At 31.7% G+C, this 20908-nt stretch overlaps 1 protein-coding gene, 1 long non-coding RNA gene and 1 other non-coding gene across 4 annotated transcripts; 1 reads left to right on the top strand and 2 right to left on the bottom strand.

Moving 5' to 3' along the window:
- Positions 1-360: 360 nt before the first annotated feature.
- LOC108485635 (uncharacterized) lies at positions 361-3510 on the bottom strand. Of its 2 annotated transcripts, XM_017789488.2 has the most exons (9): positions 3275-3510; positions 2594-2932; positions 2378-2411; positions 2045-2269; positions 1809-1898; positions 1218-1283; positions 1028-1119; positions 899-946; positions 361-660 (listed from the first exon to the last, which is right to left on the bottom strand). In XM_017789488.2, coding segments are annotated over exons 1-9 (1008 nt in total). In that variant the 5' UTR covers positions 3277-3510; the 3' UTR covers positions 361-548. The 2 variants fall into 2 exon arrangements, with proteins under 2 accessions (XP_017644977.1, XP_017644978.1); XM_017789489.2 differs by lacking the exon at positions 3275-3510 and having other exon boundaries at positions 2594-3179.
- A 1342-nt stretch (positions 3511-4852) lies between these two features.
- Positions 4853-5522, top strand: LOC128293982 (uncharacterized). The gene is made up of 3 exons (XR_008284146.1): positions 4853-4911; positions 5007-5055; positions 5142-5522. It is a non-coding gene; the product is annotated as an uncharacterized LOC128293982 (long non-coding RNA).
- Positions 5523-18930: 13408 nt separating this feature from the next.
- TRNAE-CUC (transfer RNA glutamic acid (anticodon CUC)) lies at positions 18931-19003 on the bottom strand. The gene has a single exon. It is a non-coding gene; the product is annotated as a tRNA-Glu (tRNA).
- Between the last annotated feature and the right edge of the window lie 1905 nt (positions 19004-20908).

Below are 20908 nucleotides of genomic sequence, written 5' to 3'. Positions count from 1 at the left end.
CAGGATGGTCGGAAAGACAAGCCATTTCCAAGTGACTCAAAAAGGCAGTGCCGCTCACTGGCCTCTACAGACCAAGCCAGGGAAGTAGACTCATTTCTTGGCTTTCAGAGTGTTTTTTCATTCCTCTGATTTCTTTTTACCTTTCAGCCCTACAAAATTGGCAGTTGCGTTTTTCTAATTTCTCAATTTCATCGGAAAATTTGTAGTATTTCATTGCTCTTTCTATCTTCATTTTCTTTAATAGGACTGAAAACTGATAAATGAAACTTGGCTGAATCCTGGTAATCGCGTTTTTTGTCGTGTTAATATAGTCAAGAACAGGCTAAAGTTCAGTAATTTTAATCAAGCACTAGAAAAAAATTACTTAAAATAAACTGAGTTTGTCTTTTATATACATTGGCTCTTGTTTCCAAAATTTTGTTTTAGTGCAAAATTTGAAGATAGTAATGGTAGGCAAAAACATCTGCTTAAAAATTGTTTGAATCTGCAGAGAAACTTCGGCAAAGTCCATCAGCCTTTTGACAAATACAAAGCACACATTTTTTATATTAACATCGGTATGACTGAGGGAACCATTTTGACAACAGGTAATGCTTGGTATTTACTATTAAAGTAAATATGCCGTAGCATGGTATATGCATGATTGCCAGCAAACAATACCTGCCAAAAAAGGGGGAAAAAGAAAAAGAATGAGAGAAGCTTAACATAATTAGATACCTGAACTATACATCTTTTAACATTTTGTACCTAAAACAAAAAATCAACAATAACTTAGCAGATTATCCCAAAGGACTAATTCTGTAAAATACTGATGTGAATGCCATGAAGTATATTTGACAAGATCTGAACCATTTAAAAGTTCATTTAGAAGTAGAACTTTAACTAGAAAGAGATGTACCAAAATGGAGCACTAGGTGACGACAAATCAAGAAATGGGTATGGCCACCTGTAACAGAGAATTATCACAGTTCTTGGATAAGAAAGTTTTGTGCATTATTTTGAAAGATAATAGTAAAACCGACATTACCAGATCGAGACACAGGCATGAACAATCCACTGGAAAATAACAAAGGCACCCGTCCATAAGATGAAGTAAGAAATTCGAAACCAAGGGAACCGCTGGAAGGTAGTTGATAGATATACACAATTCAATGTTATTATGATGAAAAGAAAAGCGGTATCAGTTAAACAAGATTGAAAAACAACAAATATTTTACCAGGCTATTCAAGGCTGTATCACCGAGAAGTAGGATGACATTGAGTGTATGCATGTTCACGGTCATCTGAAATACAGAGACGTGGATTAACTTTTGTCTTGGTAGACTACAAGCAAGGAAGAAAGACAAAACAAGTTCAAGTTGAAACATCAACCAACAGTTTTGATATAAGTATTATTAGAAAAATAATGTACCGAAAAAAGGTATTATTACAAAAAAATAGAATGAATGGATCTTCTTTTACTGGAGATGAGGAGATATAGAGATATGGCTATGAAATCGTCCTCTAAACTTGCGTTACTTGGATTTTATTGCTAGTGTCAGACACCTGTACGTGTCTGATTGTATTTGGAGGGTCTTTGAAGGATCATATCCTTATACTCATGTTTGGATATGCACTGAACATGGGTATTTCGAGAAAAAAATGAAGAGATGGAACAGCTTAGTATGATTCTATGAACTTCAACTACATGATGTGATGATCATTTCTAAACTTTGGATGTGATTGAATTCCTATTATAACGAACATGTTCGTATACAGGCAAGATATTGTAAGCAATAACCAGATGAACAAAGGGATACAGAACTCACAAAATTCAATGCATAATCTTCGATGGTAAGAAAAGGAAAAATAAGGCACCAATAAATGAGGTCAGTAAGCATCACTGCTCCAGCATTCATCTACATATGAAAAATCAAAATGAGATTTAACATAAAAGTTCTGAGTACTGTAAAAGCCGCATGAAAATCTCAAAGGATTTGCAGTGCTACAAAAAGTGATTTTAGAGTATCCGTATGGTTCTGTTGAATGGCGAAAAAGAATTTACCTGGAATATAACTTGAAAGAGATAACTAATGACGCCTGCAGCTTGTGAAACATCGCATTGTTCCTGCAGATTTAAGGCTTTTCTCCGTACATCAGCATCTTTTCTATTAGTTAAAGGTGTGTAGTATCCTTGCTCGGTATCTAAGTTAACATGCTGTTCATTAGAACCGCAGCTGCTCATTTTATGATGCTGGTAACACCCGTAAATAGAGAGCATTGTTCCGAACTGCAAAAAAAGAGGTGAAAATCAAACAGTCATATGGATACAACAGTTTTGTTGTGGAAGCAGAAACATTGGCACAAAGACTAGGAAAAGAAAAAGTGTAAGGCATACCCCAAAATAAATGGTAACCAACGTAAAAGTCCACCTGTCCAGAACCGAAACTTGAAGTTAGAACATTTTGTTTTACACCCTCCAGAATTAGCTTTTTGATTCTAATCGACATGAACAATACATTGGATTTAAGCTCATTCAATTTAAAAGCTACATTAAATAAACAGTATAAGTAACTTAATACAAGGCAAGTTCAAAGAAGAAAGATTTGCTTACTGAGTATAATAGTAAAATATGCGACCTCCATTGGTGATGATTTTTAAAACAATGGTTGCAAGAGCTAAACAAAACGCAACGAACCGATAACCCAGCAGCCAAATGGGATGGATTTGTTGAAGACAAGGCCTCCAAACATCATCATCGTATAACTCATCGACACTTAAATCTTCATGTCTTTCTTTTCCATCACGTTTAACTTGTTTCAATCCTTCATATTTCCAAATTATAAGCAATGATACGACAAGTGGTGTTGAAACTATAAATGAACATATCAAAACCCTCCAATTCAACCAATAACTCAAGCTCGTTGTATCTGAAGTAGTCAACAGCTGCATCCTGCTAACCCCAGTATAAGTAGCATCATTTATATTAAATTTGTTACTACAACAAAATGTTCAGAAAGCAAACTAATTCATAAGCTTCGTTGCTGCATGGCTTAAAATGCAGTTCTTGAATTCCATTTGTATGTATTCATGAATCAAAACAGAAACAGAAATGGGCATTTGAGATCAGTAACCATTTAATTGATGAAACCCAAATCAATTAAATTAAAAACTTCATTACATATTTCATCAAGTGAAAAAAAAAAACCAAACAAATTTTAGTTTTCATTGCTATTGCATCATATTCCCGTAAACTAAATGAAAACGAAAAAGAAAAAGATAAGAGATTACTTACATAAAATACAAAGAAACAAAATGGTTGCTTTGATTAAAATGAAATCTCAAAATTTTAGTTAACAAGAAGCAATGAGAAAGAGAGGCGTGTTATGTTGAGGAAAATGGATAATTTAAAAAGTCGGTGTTGGGGAGCGGCGCAAAGTAGGAGGTGGCGGCATATGCTGACTTCTCTTGCTTCACTAGGATGTTATGATTACGATGAATTTTTGTTCAACTGATAACGATGAAATTGTGTAGATTACTCTCATATATATATATATATATATATATATATATATATATATTGTGAATCCACTATATTTAGATTTTTTATGGAAATATTATGATTATCATTTCGTAATAGATTCTGAGAGGATTCATATGAGTAATAATTTTTGCATTTATTTTATTTTATTAAATTTGTTTGTTCTATAAATTTAAATATCCTATAATAATGTTAATTCAAGAATTTAGATGTTGTCATAGGTAGGAACATACAAAAATTGACTCGAAAAAATTGAAAAAATTTTAAATTGAGTAAATCAAATTGAGTTATTTGGTTTGTTTGAGTAATTCAAATAATTAATCTATTTTTAGTTCGAGTCGAGTTAAATTTTACAATTTGGATCACTCAAATAACAGATTGGTGTAAATATTCATTTGATTTCCATTATTTAAAAAATAATCAATTTGATCCCTTACAACAAAACTTACAAAATAATTTTCAAGACTTTTAGAATAATTTTTCAAATTTTCATAATTTTTAAAAATATGAAAATAAAAATTATAAAAAGAAATTCAAAAGAATATAAAAAGTTTTTTTTAAAAAGAATTCCAAGATAATAAATTTGAGGACTTAAAGAAGTGAATTACTAAATCAAATTTATCATACTAAAGTATATTGTCTTATTCTCATATTTTGCTTTGAAAGAGTTTTTAAATATATATGATTTCAAATTTATGTGCTCTAAAATGACATTAGTTATATTATAACAAAATTGTAATTTAACATGTTTAATTTTTTAATTTAACTCAATTGATTTAACTCAAATTTCATTTCACTCAACTCAATTTGAAAAAATGAGACTCGTCAATTCAACTAATTCGAAAATTTTCATTTGATTTAATTCAACACTCACCTCCACTTTAAAAATTATATCAATTGAGTTATTTTATTAGTAAAACTATTAATTTTACACTAATACAATATATATGCATTTAATTTTTAATTTTAAATTATTTCACACTAGCTAAAAGATTTTATCATCCAATATTACTAATCACATCATATTTTTATCAAATTGATTAATATCATGCACTTTTGATTACTAAATTAACTTTATTTAACATTTTAACCCAGTTACTTTAAAAGATTTAATTATATTACGCTGATAATAAAACTAAAAACTTCACATCAAGTGGCCCTTAAAAATATAATTTAAATTTAAAAAAAAAAACATAAATAAGATACGAGTCACTATTTTAACTTGCGATTTTTTATATCATACATATATTTTAGTTAGAATTATTATAAAAATATATTATTGGGTTAACATATTTTTGTGTGAAAATTATCGGTTTTCACTCTTAAAAACTTATGTAAATGATGCATACCTCCTTTCATTTCTTCTAGTCTGAGTTCTCTTCTACACCAAGGTGATTTTTTCTTGGTTTCTTATCTTTTCTTTTTTCTTTTTTCTTTTTTGCCTTCGGTTTTCTTTAGTTTTTATATTTATTTCTTCTGTGTGCAGCCCCCCTGAGTTTATCTTCCACGAAGCATAGAGGTTGACGAACCACATTGTCGGTTTCTTTCTTCATTTCATTTCCTTTTTATTTGTTCTTTGTTTCTTGTCTAACAAGAAGAAGCGACGTGCGGTTGGAATCAGCTTAATGGACCCAGACTCGGACTCTGAGGACCCTCTGACTGAGTCGGTAGGGTCAAATGATGTTGATGTTGGAGACAGAGAGCACTTGGATATCGTTGATGACCAAGAGAATGCGGTTGATGTTGCACAAGGGCAAGATGATGTTGCTGAAGAATAAGAATCTTCTTGATGGCCAAGAGCCGAAGTTCCTTTTGGAGCAGATCGGTAGGAATGTATACGAAGATGTCAAGCAAAAACTGTGGTATTCCGTGTATGCCATAGGTGCTGTAGTGGTTTGTTCTGCCATAGGATACTGCTTTTACTACAAGAAGTACACTTGTTACATGTAGATTACATTTTTTAGCGGATAAAGAATAAATTAAATACTGTTAAGGGAAATAATTTAGCATTCAAAATGTTGTTAATTCTATTGCTTTCTTTGTTTCTGTTGCTTTATAGTTAAAATGTTGCGTTTAGGAATGTTTTTTAATGGAATGGTGAGTTTTGAGGGTGAGAGCGAAACGGGACATTTTGACATTGACCATAACAACTTTTAACTGAAAATCAAAATCGTGCTTTCACTCTCATGTTTAACAACAGGGGAAAAGAAAGAATGGTTACATGTTATGGGGCTAGAACTTAAGTCTAGCAAACCACATGGCTTTAAGCGATTTTTTCACTTCAAATTTGTCTAATTCAGCCTAATCCTCGAAATTGAGAATTCTCTTAAAAATTCTCTAAGACATCGAAAAAATATGGTGGAAGTTACTTAAAACGAAAAGAGCAACAAGAGAGAATTGAAAAGCCACAAGCAAGTAATGTACATAAAGTGTTTGAGTAAATGCTCTTAATATATTTTTAACTTAAGAATAACTGAATACAATGTGATAAGTACAAATGAAGGGGGAAGCCTTTATTTATAGTTGAGCTCCCCTAAAACCAACGGTACAGATTAAGTTGCATTGATGGTCAAGATTACAGCCTATATACTATTGAGTGTCCTAAAGTATTTAAACTCTATACATCTTATCCTTTTAGGATTTACACTATTTGCCCTGGTAACTCTAGTTTTATTATAGTGTTTCACTGGGCCACCAAGGCTTCAAGTAGATAGGCTTCTCCATAGGTTCTACGAATCGATTCAGTCCATGGCTTCTCCACAAGTTTTGTTTGCAATGGTCACGGGCTTTGATCCATGACCTAAGACATTCTCCCCTACCCATTCTTGCAACGCCATTGTTGCATCCTCGGAATGACACTAGTTGGACTCGTTTTAGAATTGCCTCAATGCCTCGACTGAATCCCAACTCGTCTCTCTATTAGGAAGTTCTACCCCTCGAAACATTTGTCTTGACGTCGCCTAACTCGAACCTTTCATTTCCTTTGTACATATTGTTTATAAGAGCTTGCTGCTCTTACTTGCATTGATTTTTCCTTGCCTTAATCGGAATCTCCTTGATCCACACAAATAGGCTTCGATACCTCCACATTTAACATCGGGTTAACCTTGAGTCTCGCTGCTAACTCTGGTTTGTAAACTCTTCGGCTTACTTGCTTTCGAACACTAAAAGGGCCCTTATGTCCTTGCCAAGCCAACAAGTCAGAATGAAAACACTACCAAAGTGTTTGAGATGTACCTCACTCATTTCATTTACTCGTTTCAGTTGCCCAATTTGCATTTCCACTTTTTCCTTAAAGTCTAATGTACAACCCACCTCTCATTAGGTGGTAGCCCCACTGATAACTCAATAAGCTTCATATTAGTCTGTCGCTCCTCTATCATTTCTAAAGGGGTTTTTTGTAGCAATCTTTCGATCTACCGAGTCAATTTTATTTCTCACATAGAAATCCTCAGCTAGTTGGATTGCTGACAATACCTTCGTTCCGTCCTTCATGTTTCAACTTACCGGTATAATGCATTGTTGTTGTCTAGTATCCAAGATGTACATACAGTCGACAAAAGGAACCAAAAAAGTATTAATCTTATCAAGAAAATTTAAGCCAAGAACAAAGTTGTAATCATCCAAGTGAATTACCTTTAAGTCTTTCTTGCCTTTCTATTGACTGATCTGTTGCTCAACTTTTTATGCCACGTACTCCCATAGTTGAGACCTCTTTAGAACTAACAATCTTGATCTTCTTAGTTGATTCACTAACTGAGAGACCAAGTTTACCCACGACTTTTTTTGATATGAACAAGTCTGATGCCCTCGTATCAATAAAAGCACTCTTCCTCTGACTTGTGATGTTTATGTCTACATGCATCAACTATTTCTACTTGTGATCCCTCTTCACTTTCACAGAATTGAGTATCATTGATCCAAGCTACAAATCGTCACTCTCTAGCTTCACTTCCACTTCCTTACTAATCATGGAAGTCTTGGATCGCTCTGGACAATACCACATCCTATGCAAACCACAACACAAGAAGCATTTGATTAGCTTCTTCTCATTCTCTTTAACTTTCTTGGCTTCAGTGGTACGTATAATCAAACCAAGTCTCATCGATGCTCTATCTGGTTCATCATCCCATTTGATAACAAATAGCATGGATCATTTCAAGCAATCCTTCACAATATGCAGACCTTTGTAAAGGAAGCGCCTTACTGGCCCATTTGGTTTGCTATTGGGCTTCCACTTCCCATTTTGTGGTTTCCTATTACCACCATTTTCATTGCTATTCTCAATCGGTCTTGTAACACCCCTTACCCGACCTGATTGTCAGATTTGAGCTACAGGATATCACATTTGTCATCGGAGCAACTACAAGCATTTAACATTCAATTTGATTCACAGCTTAATCCATGCAAACATAACATTTCCAAACCATAAACATGACATACAACCTTTCCCAAGTCTTATACAAACCTATGTATGATCTAAAGTTAGTTCGGAATTGAACAAGTATTAATTTACAACATTTTCAAAACTTCGGGTCGACGTCACGACATAAAGGAGTTCCTCATCGAGACATGACATATTGACTTATCCGTTGTTGTGACGACACCACATACAACACCGATGAGCCATCTAGCTGAACAATTCGGCATAGAGGCTTACCTTGAGTACAATATCGTATGCAACTATGAGTATGAAAAGGTGATAAGCCATCTAGCCGAACAATTCGACATAGAGTCATTCTAATGCCCGTAACCTTCACCATTTTGGGCAAACCTTATCCAGCACAACCCAACCAGCACAACCCGAACCATCAACTGCTCGAGGAAAAGAGCTAAGAGCCATCTTGGACAAGGGAAATGACTCCGAGGAGTTCGATGCTGACAACCTTGCTGACGGTTGAAGGAGTGAAAACATATATAAATTATTATATATATTTTTTGTGTGTTTTCCTTTTCAGCATAGGAACCCTACAAATTATGAGACACTACAAATTCGAGCCAAAACCACAAGGAAGAGACAATCCCACCATTTGCAATAGACTTTCAAAGCTTATCAGGTAACCTCTTTCTTTATTTTTTATAGCACATTAGGGACAATATGTTGATTAAAGTGTAGGGGTGACAGAGAAAATTTTAGTAGTTTTTAAAATTTTTATTTTGTGTTTTGTTTGTGCTCGAGCTTATAGAAATACAAATGATTGATTAGGAGAATGTTAATAAGATTTTATGCTTAATAAGATTTTATGCATAAATTGTAAATTTAGTTTGATAATAATTTATTCTAAATTATTTATTTTTAGACTAATTAGTTCAATTTATTACACTGTGAAAAGATTTAAGATGTTAAGTATACCACATGATAAATAATAACATGCATGTTTAATTGAACTATAGGTTATAGAAATTGATAGGCTTGCCTAATTTAATCCATGTATAGAATTACCTAGGGATGACCTATGGTATTGTTTGTTAGACAATTTTTTGAGCCAAAAAGCTATCCCGTGAATATTTTCCCTAGTACATATTTTGAGCCCTAACCCATTTTCTTGATGAACCATAAATGAAACTTTAAGCCTATTATATATTCTATTTGATCCTTTATTTCTTGGTCCTTGCACGGATTTAGATGTCTGACCATTTATATAGAGGGATTAGGTAGATACATCACTAAGGTTCCAAAAGAGAAAAAAATGAGTGAAGCTAAGGACTTGTATGGTATAATGAGTATAAGATTTCTTGAACTTGTAGAAAAATAAGCCAAAGTGGCAATTGAGAAAATCTCGAAGAAAAAGAAAAAAAAAGATAAAGTGAGTTGGAAAAAAAGTATGCTCACATTTGTTTGGAAAAAAATATGAGCTCAGATAATTTTACTCATGAATACTATATGAGTCCCTAGTGATAGAGAGAAAAGGAATGTGAGAGAAGTGGATATAAGGTGGTGATTTTATTCAAAATTGAGGGAGTATCAAGGATAATATAATGTGTCAAAATACTTTCGTACGTGATTAGCCGTTTTGTCGAGTTTGTTCTTTTAATTCCAAGCCAACTTAAGTCGCAGAACATTACAAGACGAAAAGTCCTATGTGACTTAGGTAGTATCGTATATGGATGAAATTGTGCTGAGTTTTGATGTTTTTACCACTTATTTTCATTGGAACATACGTGTATATTTGTATATATGTCTTGATGGAAACCTATACTTAATATTCTTTTATTTGTTTGCCTTGTAATTTATTCAAGTAAACCGTTTAATTTTAGAAGTTGTGAGTCAATTATGTATCACTCTAGAATTATATGTTTATTTAAATTATCGTGTTAATATATTTCTATCCAATTTCCTGTATTAAGTTAGCTCAAGTACATTTCTTTTCTTACATGTTTATTTTTTGTTTTCAGTTTGTTTTGTTTTTTGCTTTTATTTTGTTTTTGTTTTGCTTGCTTGAGGATAAGTAAGGAATTAAGAGTGGGGATATTTGACCTGACGTCAAATGTAATAGTTATTTTGGTCTATTTCTACACTTAATGAGCTTGTTTTCTAACACTTTTAGTTTTAATTATTACATTTTCAATATTAGTATGTTAGGAATAAAATATTAATAAAATAAGCATTTTTATGTATTTTCTACTATTTCGATGACCCATAAGGTCGACTCGGGCCTCGTGAGTGCCTAATCGGCTAATTAAGTGTGTAGGATGCCAATTCAGGTTTAAGAATACAATGGATGATGATCATGCCGCGAGATAAGGAAGCTTGATAGAGCAATGAAGCCGCCAAGGCCAAGAACCTTGTTACGACGACACGATGATTTTGGGAAGAAATTCACCGTGGCAATGTCTTGACAAGGAGTCTTCCCACGTCACGACGACGCGACGATGGCAAACCAAAATATGGTTGATTCTTTGGACGACACTTTTGGGATATTTCCTTATTTGGACCCTAGCATTTAGCAGAATATTGCATTAATTGGTATCTAATTGTATCTAGGGTTAAGTGGTCACCAAGTACTCTGTTGCCTATATAATCAACTGTAGGGTCACCGAAATTGTGGGAAGACTTAGACAGACAATTTTTTCTATTTAATTTTCTTCATATTTTCTTTTCATAATCGTGTAGTCGGAACTTTTCTATTCCAATATGAAGACAATTGCGAGCGAAGATTGCTCCGAGATTATGCTTCAATATATATTCATAAGCATTCTCTTATCTTTTTATTCTATTATTTTATTTATATTTCGTTGATTTGGCCAAATAATATTCGTACGAATATTAGAATAGATTATTGCGCTTTACTCATATCTTGTATGTTTTGGTTAATAAACTAATTTACCTGTTAAGTGATTATTTATCTGAAATTGGTTGTTTATTCAAGAGTGCTTAGTATATTAAGGAATGACGCCACTAATAGAATATTTAGATAGGTGAGACCGAAAGGATATCCTATCGTGTGTAACTTGTACCAAGCGGTGAGACCAAGAGGGTACCCGTATGCCTAGAAAGATACCGGAAGGGTGACTTAAGTGGTAATCCTTAGTGTAGAAGAGGCCAGAAGGGTATGATCTTACTAAGGGTGATTAATAACTCAATTTAGGATAATTAATCATTTAATTAGATAATTAGAGATTTAATCGATCATAGGTTAGAGGTTTGCATTATCGACACTAGGATTAGGAAATTCCATTAGGTTAATTTAGTTCTATTAATTTAATTTGTTTAATTTAAAAATTAGTTTAGATTCACACTACTAATTCGTTGACTTGATTAGATTAGTAATTACTTTCTATAATTAATTTAATAATAATTTCTTCAATCTTAAATCTCTTAGGTACAATCCTCGAAATATTTATCAGTGTTTTGTTGTAAACTTTATTATATTACATTTGACCTGTATGCTTGCGGACACCGCCGACTTAATTTTATATTGTCTTAATTTTATATTTTTTCATATGATATTTTTACTATAAATTATAACAAGTTTATAGATTATATCTACACAGATGATGGAGCTCAAGTCAGGTCAATTTCAAGGGCAACTATAAGCGTTTTATACTTGAAAAGGATCAACCAAATCCAACTCCAAAATCAGACCGACAATGGAGGTGGATCAAAAGTGTCAAATCCAATGACACCCAAAGTAAATGATTGCATGCAACTTATTTAACGTAAATGATGCTTGTTTCTGTAAGCTTTATTATTTAACGAAGTAAACTGGCAATGCAGTCTTGTTCTCATATGTCCTTTCCTCTTCTTCCTAGATATCCCTTGGTTAACATTGTTTTCAACAATGTTGCATAAGTTTTGCATAGTGGTAACAATTCTATTCTTATAATTTCAGAAAATAAATGCAATAAATGCTAGTATCAGTATTCAAGCACCGCTTGCCAATCACAGAAATGAGTTCCTGCAAAAGGAATCTCTTGTACGCCAACAACAATACGAGCAGGCGATGATGGACTATTATCGTCATAGCAGCGTGGCTTCGGCTAATACCATGCCAACCGATAATATTTCTTATGGTTACGGTAGCGTTGCGGATTCCGCTGCTATTAGAGATGGACAGTAAGGATATAACCCTGAGAACTTTGACAATTGACTCCTACAAAGGGAAGTCTCGATATCTTGGGGCCGGTAGAGGTTCATACCAGAGGAGCGTCCGCGTGATGCCAGTTCACGTTATTACTGACTTTGCTTATCTACATCCTCAAATATAATTTTGATATTTGTACCCCATGCATGGATGCTGGTGTGCTATATCCTTAAGTTTACGTTATATTTTCTCCAGTTCTCTCCCACCTGTTGGTTTCTTCTTTTTGCAGTTTCTACAGTTGTAATATAACTGATGCTCCATTTCAATATCTTAATAGCATCTCTTTTTATGAATGAGACATAGAGATCACGATTAATAGATGTATGGTAAAGTTATTGCAAAAATTAATTTCACTCAAATTAATATTTTATATTATATATTCAATATTTTTTATCCGTTTTATTATTTATATTCAGAATTCGTAACCATTGTTATTGAATTCTTTTAAAATTGTAATTGTATTCTATATGAACCTGAAGCAGCAGCGTAGTTTCTGTTTTGAACAGGCGTAACGGTTCCAGCAAAGCATAACAAAAATTTTACTTTTTTTAAAAGTACATATATATATATATATATATATATATATATATATATATAAAAGTAAATAAATAAACTATCTACGCTAACTGCCCACGTAAAAGAAAAGTTGAAAAGGAGCTTCTCTTTTTTACTCTGCATTTCCCTTTGACCTATTTCCCTTGTTCTCGAAGACGAAAAACGAAAGAAGGATTCAGTTTGAAGAGAGCAAGAGACGAAGTTAATCTGAAATGCATGGGGGGCGAAATGACTAAGTACAAACAATTCCTTTTTCTTTTTTTTTTCTTTCTTGATTCCAATCAAGTAATAGTAATAAATAAATTGTTCTTCCTTTTTTTTTTTTTAATAATTGTTTGAGCAGTTGGAGTAGTAGGGTGGCTGAGAGGCTGCTTCTGTTCATTGCCCGCTTGTTAATTTTAACACCATTTATCATGTTGGCATTCAGTATACACTGTAACATATTCAGTCCCTCCTATACGCTTACCATTCCGATGACTGACCTTGTATATTACTCCACCTATTTCCGTATCTACTACATAAAACGAAATCCGTAAGTTCTTTTTTTTTTTCTTTTAATTATAACCTTTTTTTTTATATTTTACAATTCTTTTTTTTCTTGGTTTGGATTATTTGTTAGAATCGATCTTGAGCTAAATCTGTTCTGCTTTGATGCTGATTGTTTCTTTTTTCTTTCTTGTGCTCCATTTTGCGTTATTTAAAATATATGAAATTGGTGTGCGCTTTTCTTCTACAAAACTCACAATTGCTTTATTGTGTGAACTAGGGGATTACTTCGATTCGTGATGGAATTTGCGCTATCAGTAGCAGTGCTCGGCGTACTTCACATCAATGGGGCATTGCGTTTATTTGATTAGTACCTTATTCTCACTTCTAACTTCTAAGGGGTTTAAAGGGAAATTAATTGTAATTACACTTGGTGAATATTGCAGGGCTCCCCTACAGCCTCCAATAGTTTGAAGCTAAAAGAGTGAGGAAGATGAACAGCCGTTTTGCTTTTCAAAAAACCCTAGTTTGTAAATATGCCTCAACTCTTTTAACTATCTTGTGGAGGAAATGTTTGATATGATTCACATTTTGTTTTGGCTCATTATTGATATCATTCAATTGATTGGATGTATCATAGGATCTGATCCTTTCTTCAATTGAGTAACAACACTATAATAGGTTTTATGGAATTACATTCTTTTTAAATATTATTGGTACAATTGGTTAAATTGATTTTTTTTTATTCTTAATGTATATTAAAAGTTTTACGTTTTTAATAATTAAATTGGAATAATAGATTGAATATGACCAATTTAACCATCAAGTAACATTAATTTTCATTAAAAAACATATTTTAGGTTGGTATTTTTTGTTGTTTATGATTATGTAAACAGAAAGAATATTATTTGATACATAAATGTTGGAGTTTTTTAACTTGAGGTTAAAACATTTCTATGTGTCCCATTTATTTATTATTTATTTATTTTTAAATATCAATTAATGACATGTGATGGCATTGAAATTAAAAAATTTACTCTCTATCAAATAATTATCTTAAATATAATTAGGAATGAAAATTATTTGACACATGAAATGATTTACAAATATAATTTTATGATGTTAATCATGTTTAAATGTGTCATAATATATTTATATTATTTTTATATTTATTAAATAAATTTTATTTATGTTCCCTTATCTTATAATAGTTTAATTTTTCAATTTTCTTAAATAGCATTAGAACTTGGAAATAGGAGAGAGATTAAGCTGAATTTTTTGATTGGTTGGATCGATTTTTAGGACGTGATCGACTATTTTCAAATTTAACTGATTAATTGACTGATATAAGTCTTAATGGATCTAATTGAGCTAACTTAATATTTTTTGATTTCGTCAATTAAATTTATTAACCTACTTTTAGTTGTTATGTTTTACTAATAAAATTAATCATATATAAAAATTTATTTCCAATGAAGTTGTAACAGCCAAATTTTTCAGTGGTGTCGGAAACAGTGATTCGAGATCACTAAATCCGACGAGTAAGTTTAGAAATTTTAACAAATAATAATTATAGGCCAAGCGCGAACTTAAAAGAATTATTTTTAATTAGTGAATTTTGCGATTTTAAAAGAATTAATCAGGTAAATTTGGGGTGAAAACGAGGTATCGAGACCTCGGATTTATAAACCGAGCCATAAATATTTTTATAAATATTTATGGAGTATTATTAAGTTAGTATTAAAGTTTCGTTAGAAAATTTTAATGTTTGGATAGTCAATTAATTAAAAAGGACTAAATTGAAAATAGTGCAAAATTTATTAAATTGTGATTAAATAGTTTAAGTGATTAAAAATGAGGGATTTAAAAGGTAATTGGACCCAAATTGTATGGGCTGGACGGTTGGGCAAGAAAATCAGCAAAAAAGACAAGGAGAAATAAGGGCAAAATGGGAAATTTTGCAAATTAAACATATAAAACAAGACAAATTTGAAAAATCTAGAGATATCATCATTTTCTTCAGCAAAAACGCCATGGGAGGTCTGAAAGCTGCTGGTTTTTCATACTTTGACATATGTGAGTTCAATTCTTACCCTTTTCTTTGAGATTTTTATGTTTTTGTAACTTTTACAATTAGGTCCAAGTGTTTAATTCATTAGTTTTTGATTTTATGAACAAAATTAAAAGCTATCATTGATAAGTGTTAGCTGTTTATGATGAAATAAAATGAATTTGAAGCTTTGATTTTGTTGTTTGTTGATTTTATCAAGTAATTTCAATAGATATTAATTTTACGACCTAATTGTGAAAAAGTTGTGAATTAAGGTTTAGTGTTAAAATTCTGATTTTCAAAGATTGTGTAATAGTTTAGAATGATGGAATAAAATGTTAATTGAGAAAAATTAGCTTAATAGATGGGCTAATTGAGTAAGGACTGAATTGTATGACCTTTGAAATTTAGAGGAAAAATGGTAATAAACATCTTGAGCTAAAACAATATTGGACAGCAGAAGTAGACTAACTTTGAAAAATCACCTTAAATTTTATAAATCGAATTAGAAGATGAATAAAATATGAAATTAAAGCTTATTGAGTCTAGTTTTTCATAGAAGAAACGGTGTAAGCAATGGATTTGTAAATTATGAGATATAATGAATTTTGTGAGACAATGTTAGAATGAATTCGGGTTCCCCTGTTTTGACTTTGTAAAATCACCAAAAATTGGAGAAAATTAATTAGAGTCTCAAATGTATATGCTTAGAATCCTTAATGAGTCTATTTTCAATAGAAATCAATGGGAACATTATCCGAGTTTTGTACTGTGATATAATTAATTTTTAGTGAAGAGAGATCAGAACTGTTGGATAGTGAAACAGGGGAAACTTAAATGAATAAACTGTACTAATTGGCTAAACCATAAAATTTTAAAAAATTCTTAAAATTTTATGGTGGAATGATATGTGAGTCTAGTTTTAGGGAAAATTTACGGATCTTAATTTTGAGCTCTGTAGCTCAAATTATAAATAATTGAGTGACTATGACTCGTGTGAACAGATTGATGTGAGCATTAATAAGTAAATTGTGAAATCGTACTTACAAGAATGTTATATACATTAAGGATGTGGAATGGAGAGGAGGAGGAGGAAAAATATATATGAATATTCAGTTAGCATGGCTAATTTGCATGTTTTAAGCTCATAAACTAAATTGAATAAAAGTAAAACTTTAGGGGGTAATTTTGTAAAAATGTAAAAAATGACTAAATTGAGGGAATAAATTGTTTTATTATCTAAATTAATAAATTGAATGAAATTATCAATTTAAGATTGGGTGAAATTTGGGAAAATGGTAAATTACTAATATGCCCCTAAATCTTGGTATTTTTGCAATTTAGTCAAGTAGGTTCGGATACCCTGAATGAGCATGTAAATATGACAATTTAAGTATTGTATCATATTTTATATGATATTTTGAATTGAATATATGAAAAGGATGTTACATGAAACATGAAAATGAATACCAAATAATATAAATTAATTAAAATTATTCTGAAAATTTCGATAATGCCTCGTATCCTATCCCAGTCTCAGGTACGGGTATGGGGTATTACAGAAGTTAAGTTGTATTAATCAAGAAACGAGACAATTCTTGATTACAAAGTGTTGATACATAATATCAACAGAAGTGGAGAAGGAAAGGGGCAGTGTCGAAGGAGGTTGGTTCACTTATTTTAGGCCAAGAGCCGAATAGTGGAAGTACTCAAGATGACTGCTTAGCTTATTAGAGATTTGTGTAGAGAGGATTCCCCCTACTAAGCGGTATCTTGAAGTATTTGTAGGAGTAGTGAGGGCCCAATGGAAGGTCCATAATAGGTTAGGACTCAACCGAGTCCAAATTGTGGTATGGATATAACAATAGTCCCATTCAGTCTAGAGGTAGGTTATAAAAGTGACTGTGCCTTGAGACTATTCGCAGAGTTTCCTCGTCTTGTAGTTGTTGCAAATGAAATAACAGGTGGTCAGTTGGAATAGTTTACCTTTATAAGGAGAAGATTTTCCCTTGATGAAAGGAAAGTATGGGAAAATGCTTCCATTTTGAAATTTCCAAAAACTTCAATTTGTAGTTCGATGGGAGGTACAATTATCTTTAGGTGGTCTCCACTTCAAGGAAAGCGCATTTGCTAATAGAGGATGGCTTAACGAAGGCTCCAATTAGGTGATAAGGATAGACGATCATTTCTCGCAGGTGATATGAGGCATGCAGGTAGTCGATCACTTAGTGACCTTTTGGTAGGGGCGGAGGGTCACTTGCAGGTTTCTTTTTGGTTTGCTTCTCATGTTGCCACGTGTCCTAGTTAGGTGGTGGGAAAACAATAGTCCCCCCAATTGAGAGGTAGTTTATAAAGTGACTGTGCCTCAAGAACATCCTCAATATGTCCTCGTGGGTCATAGTTGTTGCTAATAAAGTAGCGAGGTAAAGGGTACAATTTGTCGGTCAAATGACTTAGGAATATACAATACCTTACGAGGCAATTAAATTCATGCCTACCCCCTTTAATAATTCGCTTTGCGGATGGTATTTCTATTCATAGTTAACTTATAAATTTCGTTTTGTGATTTAGCAGGTAGATGGTCATTGGCTCGACAATCCGAAAATGTATGACATATACTTGAGTGGTGCAGTTGTCAATTAGAGGATCCGAATTTATACGACGACGATGTGACGTATATATATCGTGGGTGAGATTATTAGAAAATGTAAAATAGAGGATGTTCAAGCAATCCATTGGTAATATAGAATGTAAGAGATGCAACCCATTTATTGATAATATAAAACATAAGAAAATGCATACTATCCTTCGGCGATATAAAACGTAAGAAATGTGTAAGGCCCATTGTACATAAGAAATGCATAAGGCCCATTAAAATGTGAGCAAGAAGACTATTCATTATTATAAATATAGTGTTTGGCCCTAGTTTTTGGAACAATCGGTTTTTAGTGGTACCAAAAACGATGGTTTCGGAACCCCTTTTTTAATGATTGAGCCCGTAAATATTATTATTTAATATTTACAATTTAATTATAATATTATATGAATTGTGGTCTGATGAATTTGCTAATTGGAAAGTTAGTCAAGGTATGTGTATTGACCTTAAAGTCAATGGTTTTCGAAAATGCGATATCAGGACCTTGTTCCCGTAAACCGAGCCCGTAAATATTTTTGTTAAATATTTATGAAGTTACGATATAGGTGATTTGAATTTTGGATAGGTAATTTTACCGGATTAGTGACTAATTAAGGTATAAGGACTAAATCATAAAAAACTATAAAAGTTAATTATTATGAATTTTTTTAATTGTATAAGGACTTATAAGGTAAATAAAAAGGCCTAATATGGCGTGTAGACCATTTTAGGAACTTGTATGGAGGGTTGGTGAAGGATTTTATATTTTATAAAGGTTAAATTTTAGTTAAATATATTAGAAAAAGTAGAAAGTGGAGAGAACGAGAAAGCATTTTATTCTCTTTTATCTTCACCACCGAAACACCATAGCCAAACCTTGAAGAAGAATCGGTCAAGGGCTTCCAACTTTATGCTTAATCTGGCTCGTTTCTTGTAACTTTAACTCCTCTGCAAATAGAGACATGGAACAACATTCTTGTTCTTGAACATGCAGTCACCCAATTAGTTTAATCTTAGTCTTAATAACCTATTTCAACTTTCTGGATTTTTGTTTTTGTAATTGTAGATTTTACGTTTATCTTTTATGCAAAAAAGAAAATTCCGTTGCCGGGCCTTGAACCCGGGTCTCTAGGGTGAGAGCCGAATATCCTAACCAACTAGACTACAACGGATTTGTTTAGATACTTTTCTTTTTTACAATTTTGAATAATAAGCTTGGTGCGTTTGGTGTCCCAACAAAGTGTATACTACTTTAATGTATACTAGTTTTCAACTGCCGTGCAACGAACGCGATTTTATGCATTTATTTTTATAATTTTAAAATATTTTCTAATTATATGAGAACAGGTTTAACTTATAATAAAATTCTATTAATTTTAAAAATAATTGAGAGAATAAAATAATATTTTAAAAGTAATAAAAATGAAAACAATCAATAATAAGAATATTAAGTAACTAAATAAAATAATTTTTCATCTAAATATGAGTCATAATACTATTTCACAACACAATAATAAAGCGTTCATAATGTAAATATTATTAAAACAAATAATAGTAAAACTACCCAACATAAAATAATAACTAAACATCTCAAATAATAATAAAAACTATATCTTTTTGGTGAAGGAAACAAAACTAATTAAATAATGGTAAAATATGATTTAATTATTTAGATGTTATTTTGAATGAAAATGTGTTGGTAATGTATATATATATTTATAATGATAAATATTAGTTTTAATTAGTTTATAATTATAACATTAATTAAGTGATAATTAATTTAAAATAATAAAATTCGAAATTTAATTAAGTGGTAATAATTATTGTATCGATAATGAAAATAATATTTATTTTTATTAGTAATTTATTATTAGCATAATTTTATATTTAAGATTTAATAGAATCTTTCCTTATTTTGTTGATTTTGGAGAGAGTACGTTGTAATGAAATTTCATTACATTCATGAGTTTTAACTTATAGAAATGGCTAAGTGGAAATTAATATTAGATTTTAAATAACTATGTGAAATGGTTAATGATAAGGGCAGTTGTGGTTAAATATTAAGAAAATGACATGCCTTCAATAATATGAGGAGAAATAGTATTTGTTTAATGGAATAAGATAAATAAGATTGGATTTGAATTTTATTATTATTCTTTATGAATCAATGTATTTAAGAATTGTCACGGAATATTAAAGAAATAATTAATGAATCTATATATATACACGTGTATATGAGGTTTATTATAAAACTTTTAAATCGTACAAATGATAAATAATAAGAACAATCCTTATAAATTTGGGAGTATAGTTAGGATTTGATTGGTATACTAATAAAGATTAATTAGGTTCTTGAAAATATGATATTAGAATAGAGATATAGCATAGCACTTAGGTGGATATTAGGAAAGCAAACCGATTTCAAAGAAAGAAAATATGCCTAATCAGAGCTTTGATACTCGGTTCACCAATCTAATGTGCCAAAACAAATACGTGCTCTACATTATCACTTGCTACAATGATTTTTCGAAAGCCACTAGTCCAAGCAACATGGAGACACTAATTTATTCGCACCATCGGTGTTGATTCTAATCCAATCATCGGATGGCGGAAGCCATGTCCCTAGCTTCAGTATAGCATGTTAACGTACTCAGTGTAACATCTCGATTTTGGGCCACGTCAGAATAGTGGTTTCGAGACCATAAATCTGAAGTAAAAATAATTATTTTATGAATATGTTGAGGTCTATGATATGTTTGCATGACTGTATGAAAGTTTCGTTAAGAAATTTTGTGGATAGGGTGTCCAATATGATTTTTAGGACTAAATTGAAAAAGTAGCAAAATATGTGATTCTAGAAGCTTTAAGCATGAAATAGAAATGGATTATTAATTAGACGTGCTTAAATAGCAATTTGACCAATTTCTATTTTTATGGACAAAAATGGGCATGAATAGGTAAAATTAGAAAGTTTAGTAAAAAGGGCATTTTGGCCATTTGGTTAATAAAAGAATTAAAAGGGAAAATGAAGTAAAAATCTTGTCCATCTTCTCCATCAAGTGCCGAAATTTCTAAGG

The sequence above is a fragment of the Gossypium arboreum genome, chromosome 6, assembly GCF_025698485.1.
Source record: "Gossypium arboreum isolate Shixiya-1 chromosome 6, ASM2569848v2, whole genome shotgun sequence".
Classification (NCBI taxonomy): Eukaryota; Viridiplantae; Streptophyta; class Magnoliopsida; order Malvales; family Malvaceae; genus Gossypium; species Gossypium arboreum.
This window is presented reverse-complemented; position numbering and strand designations above follow the sequence as displayed.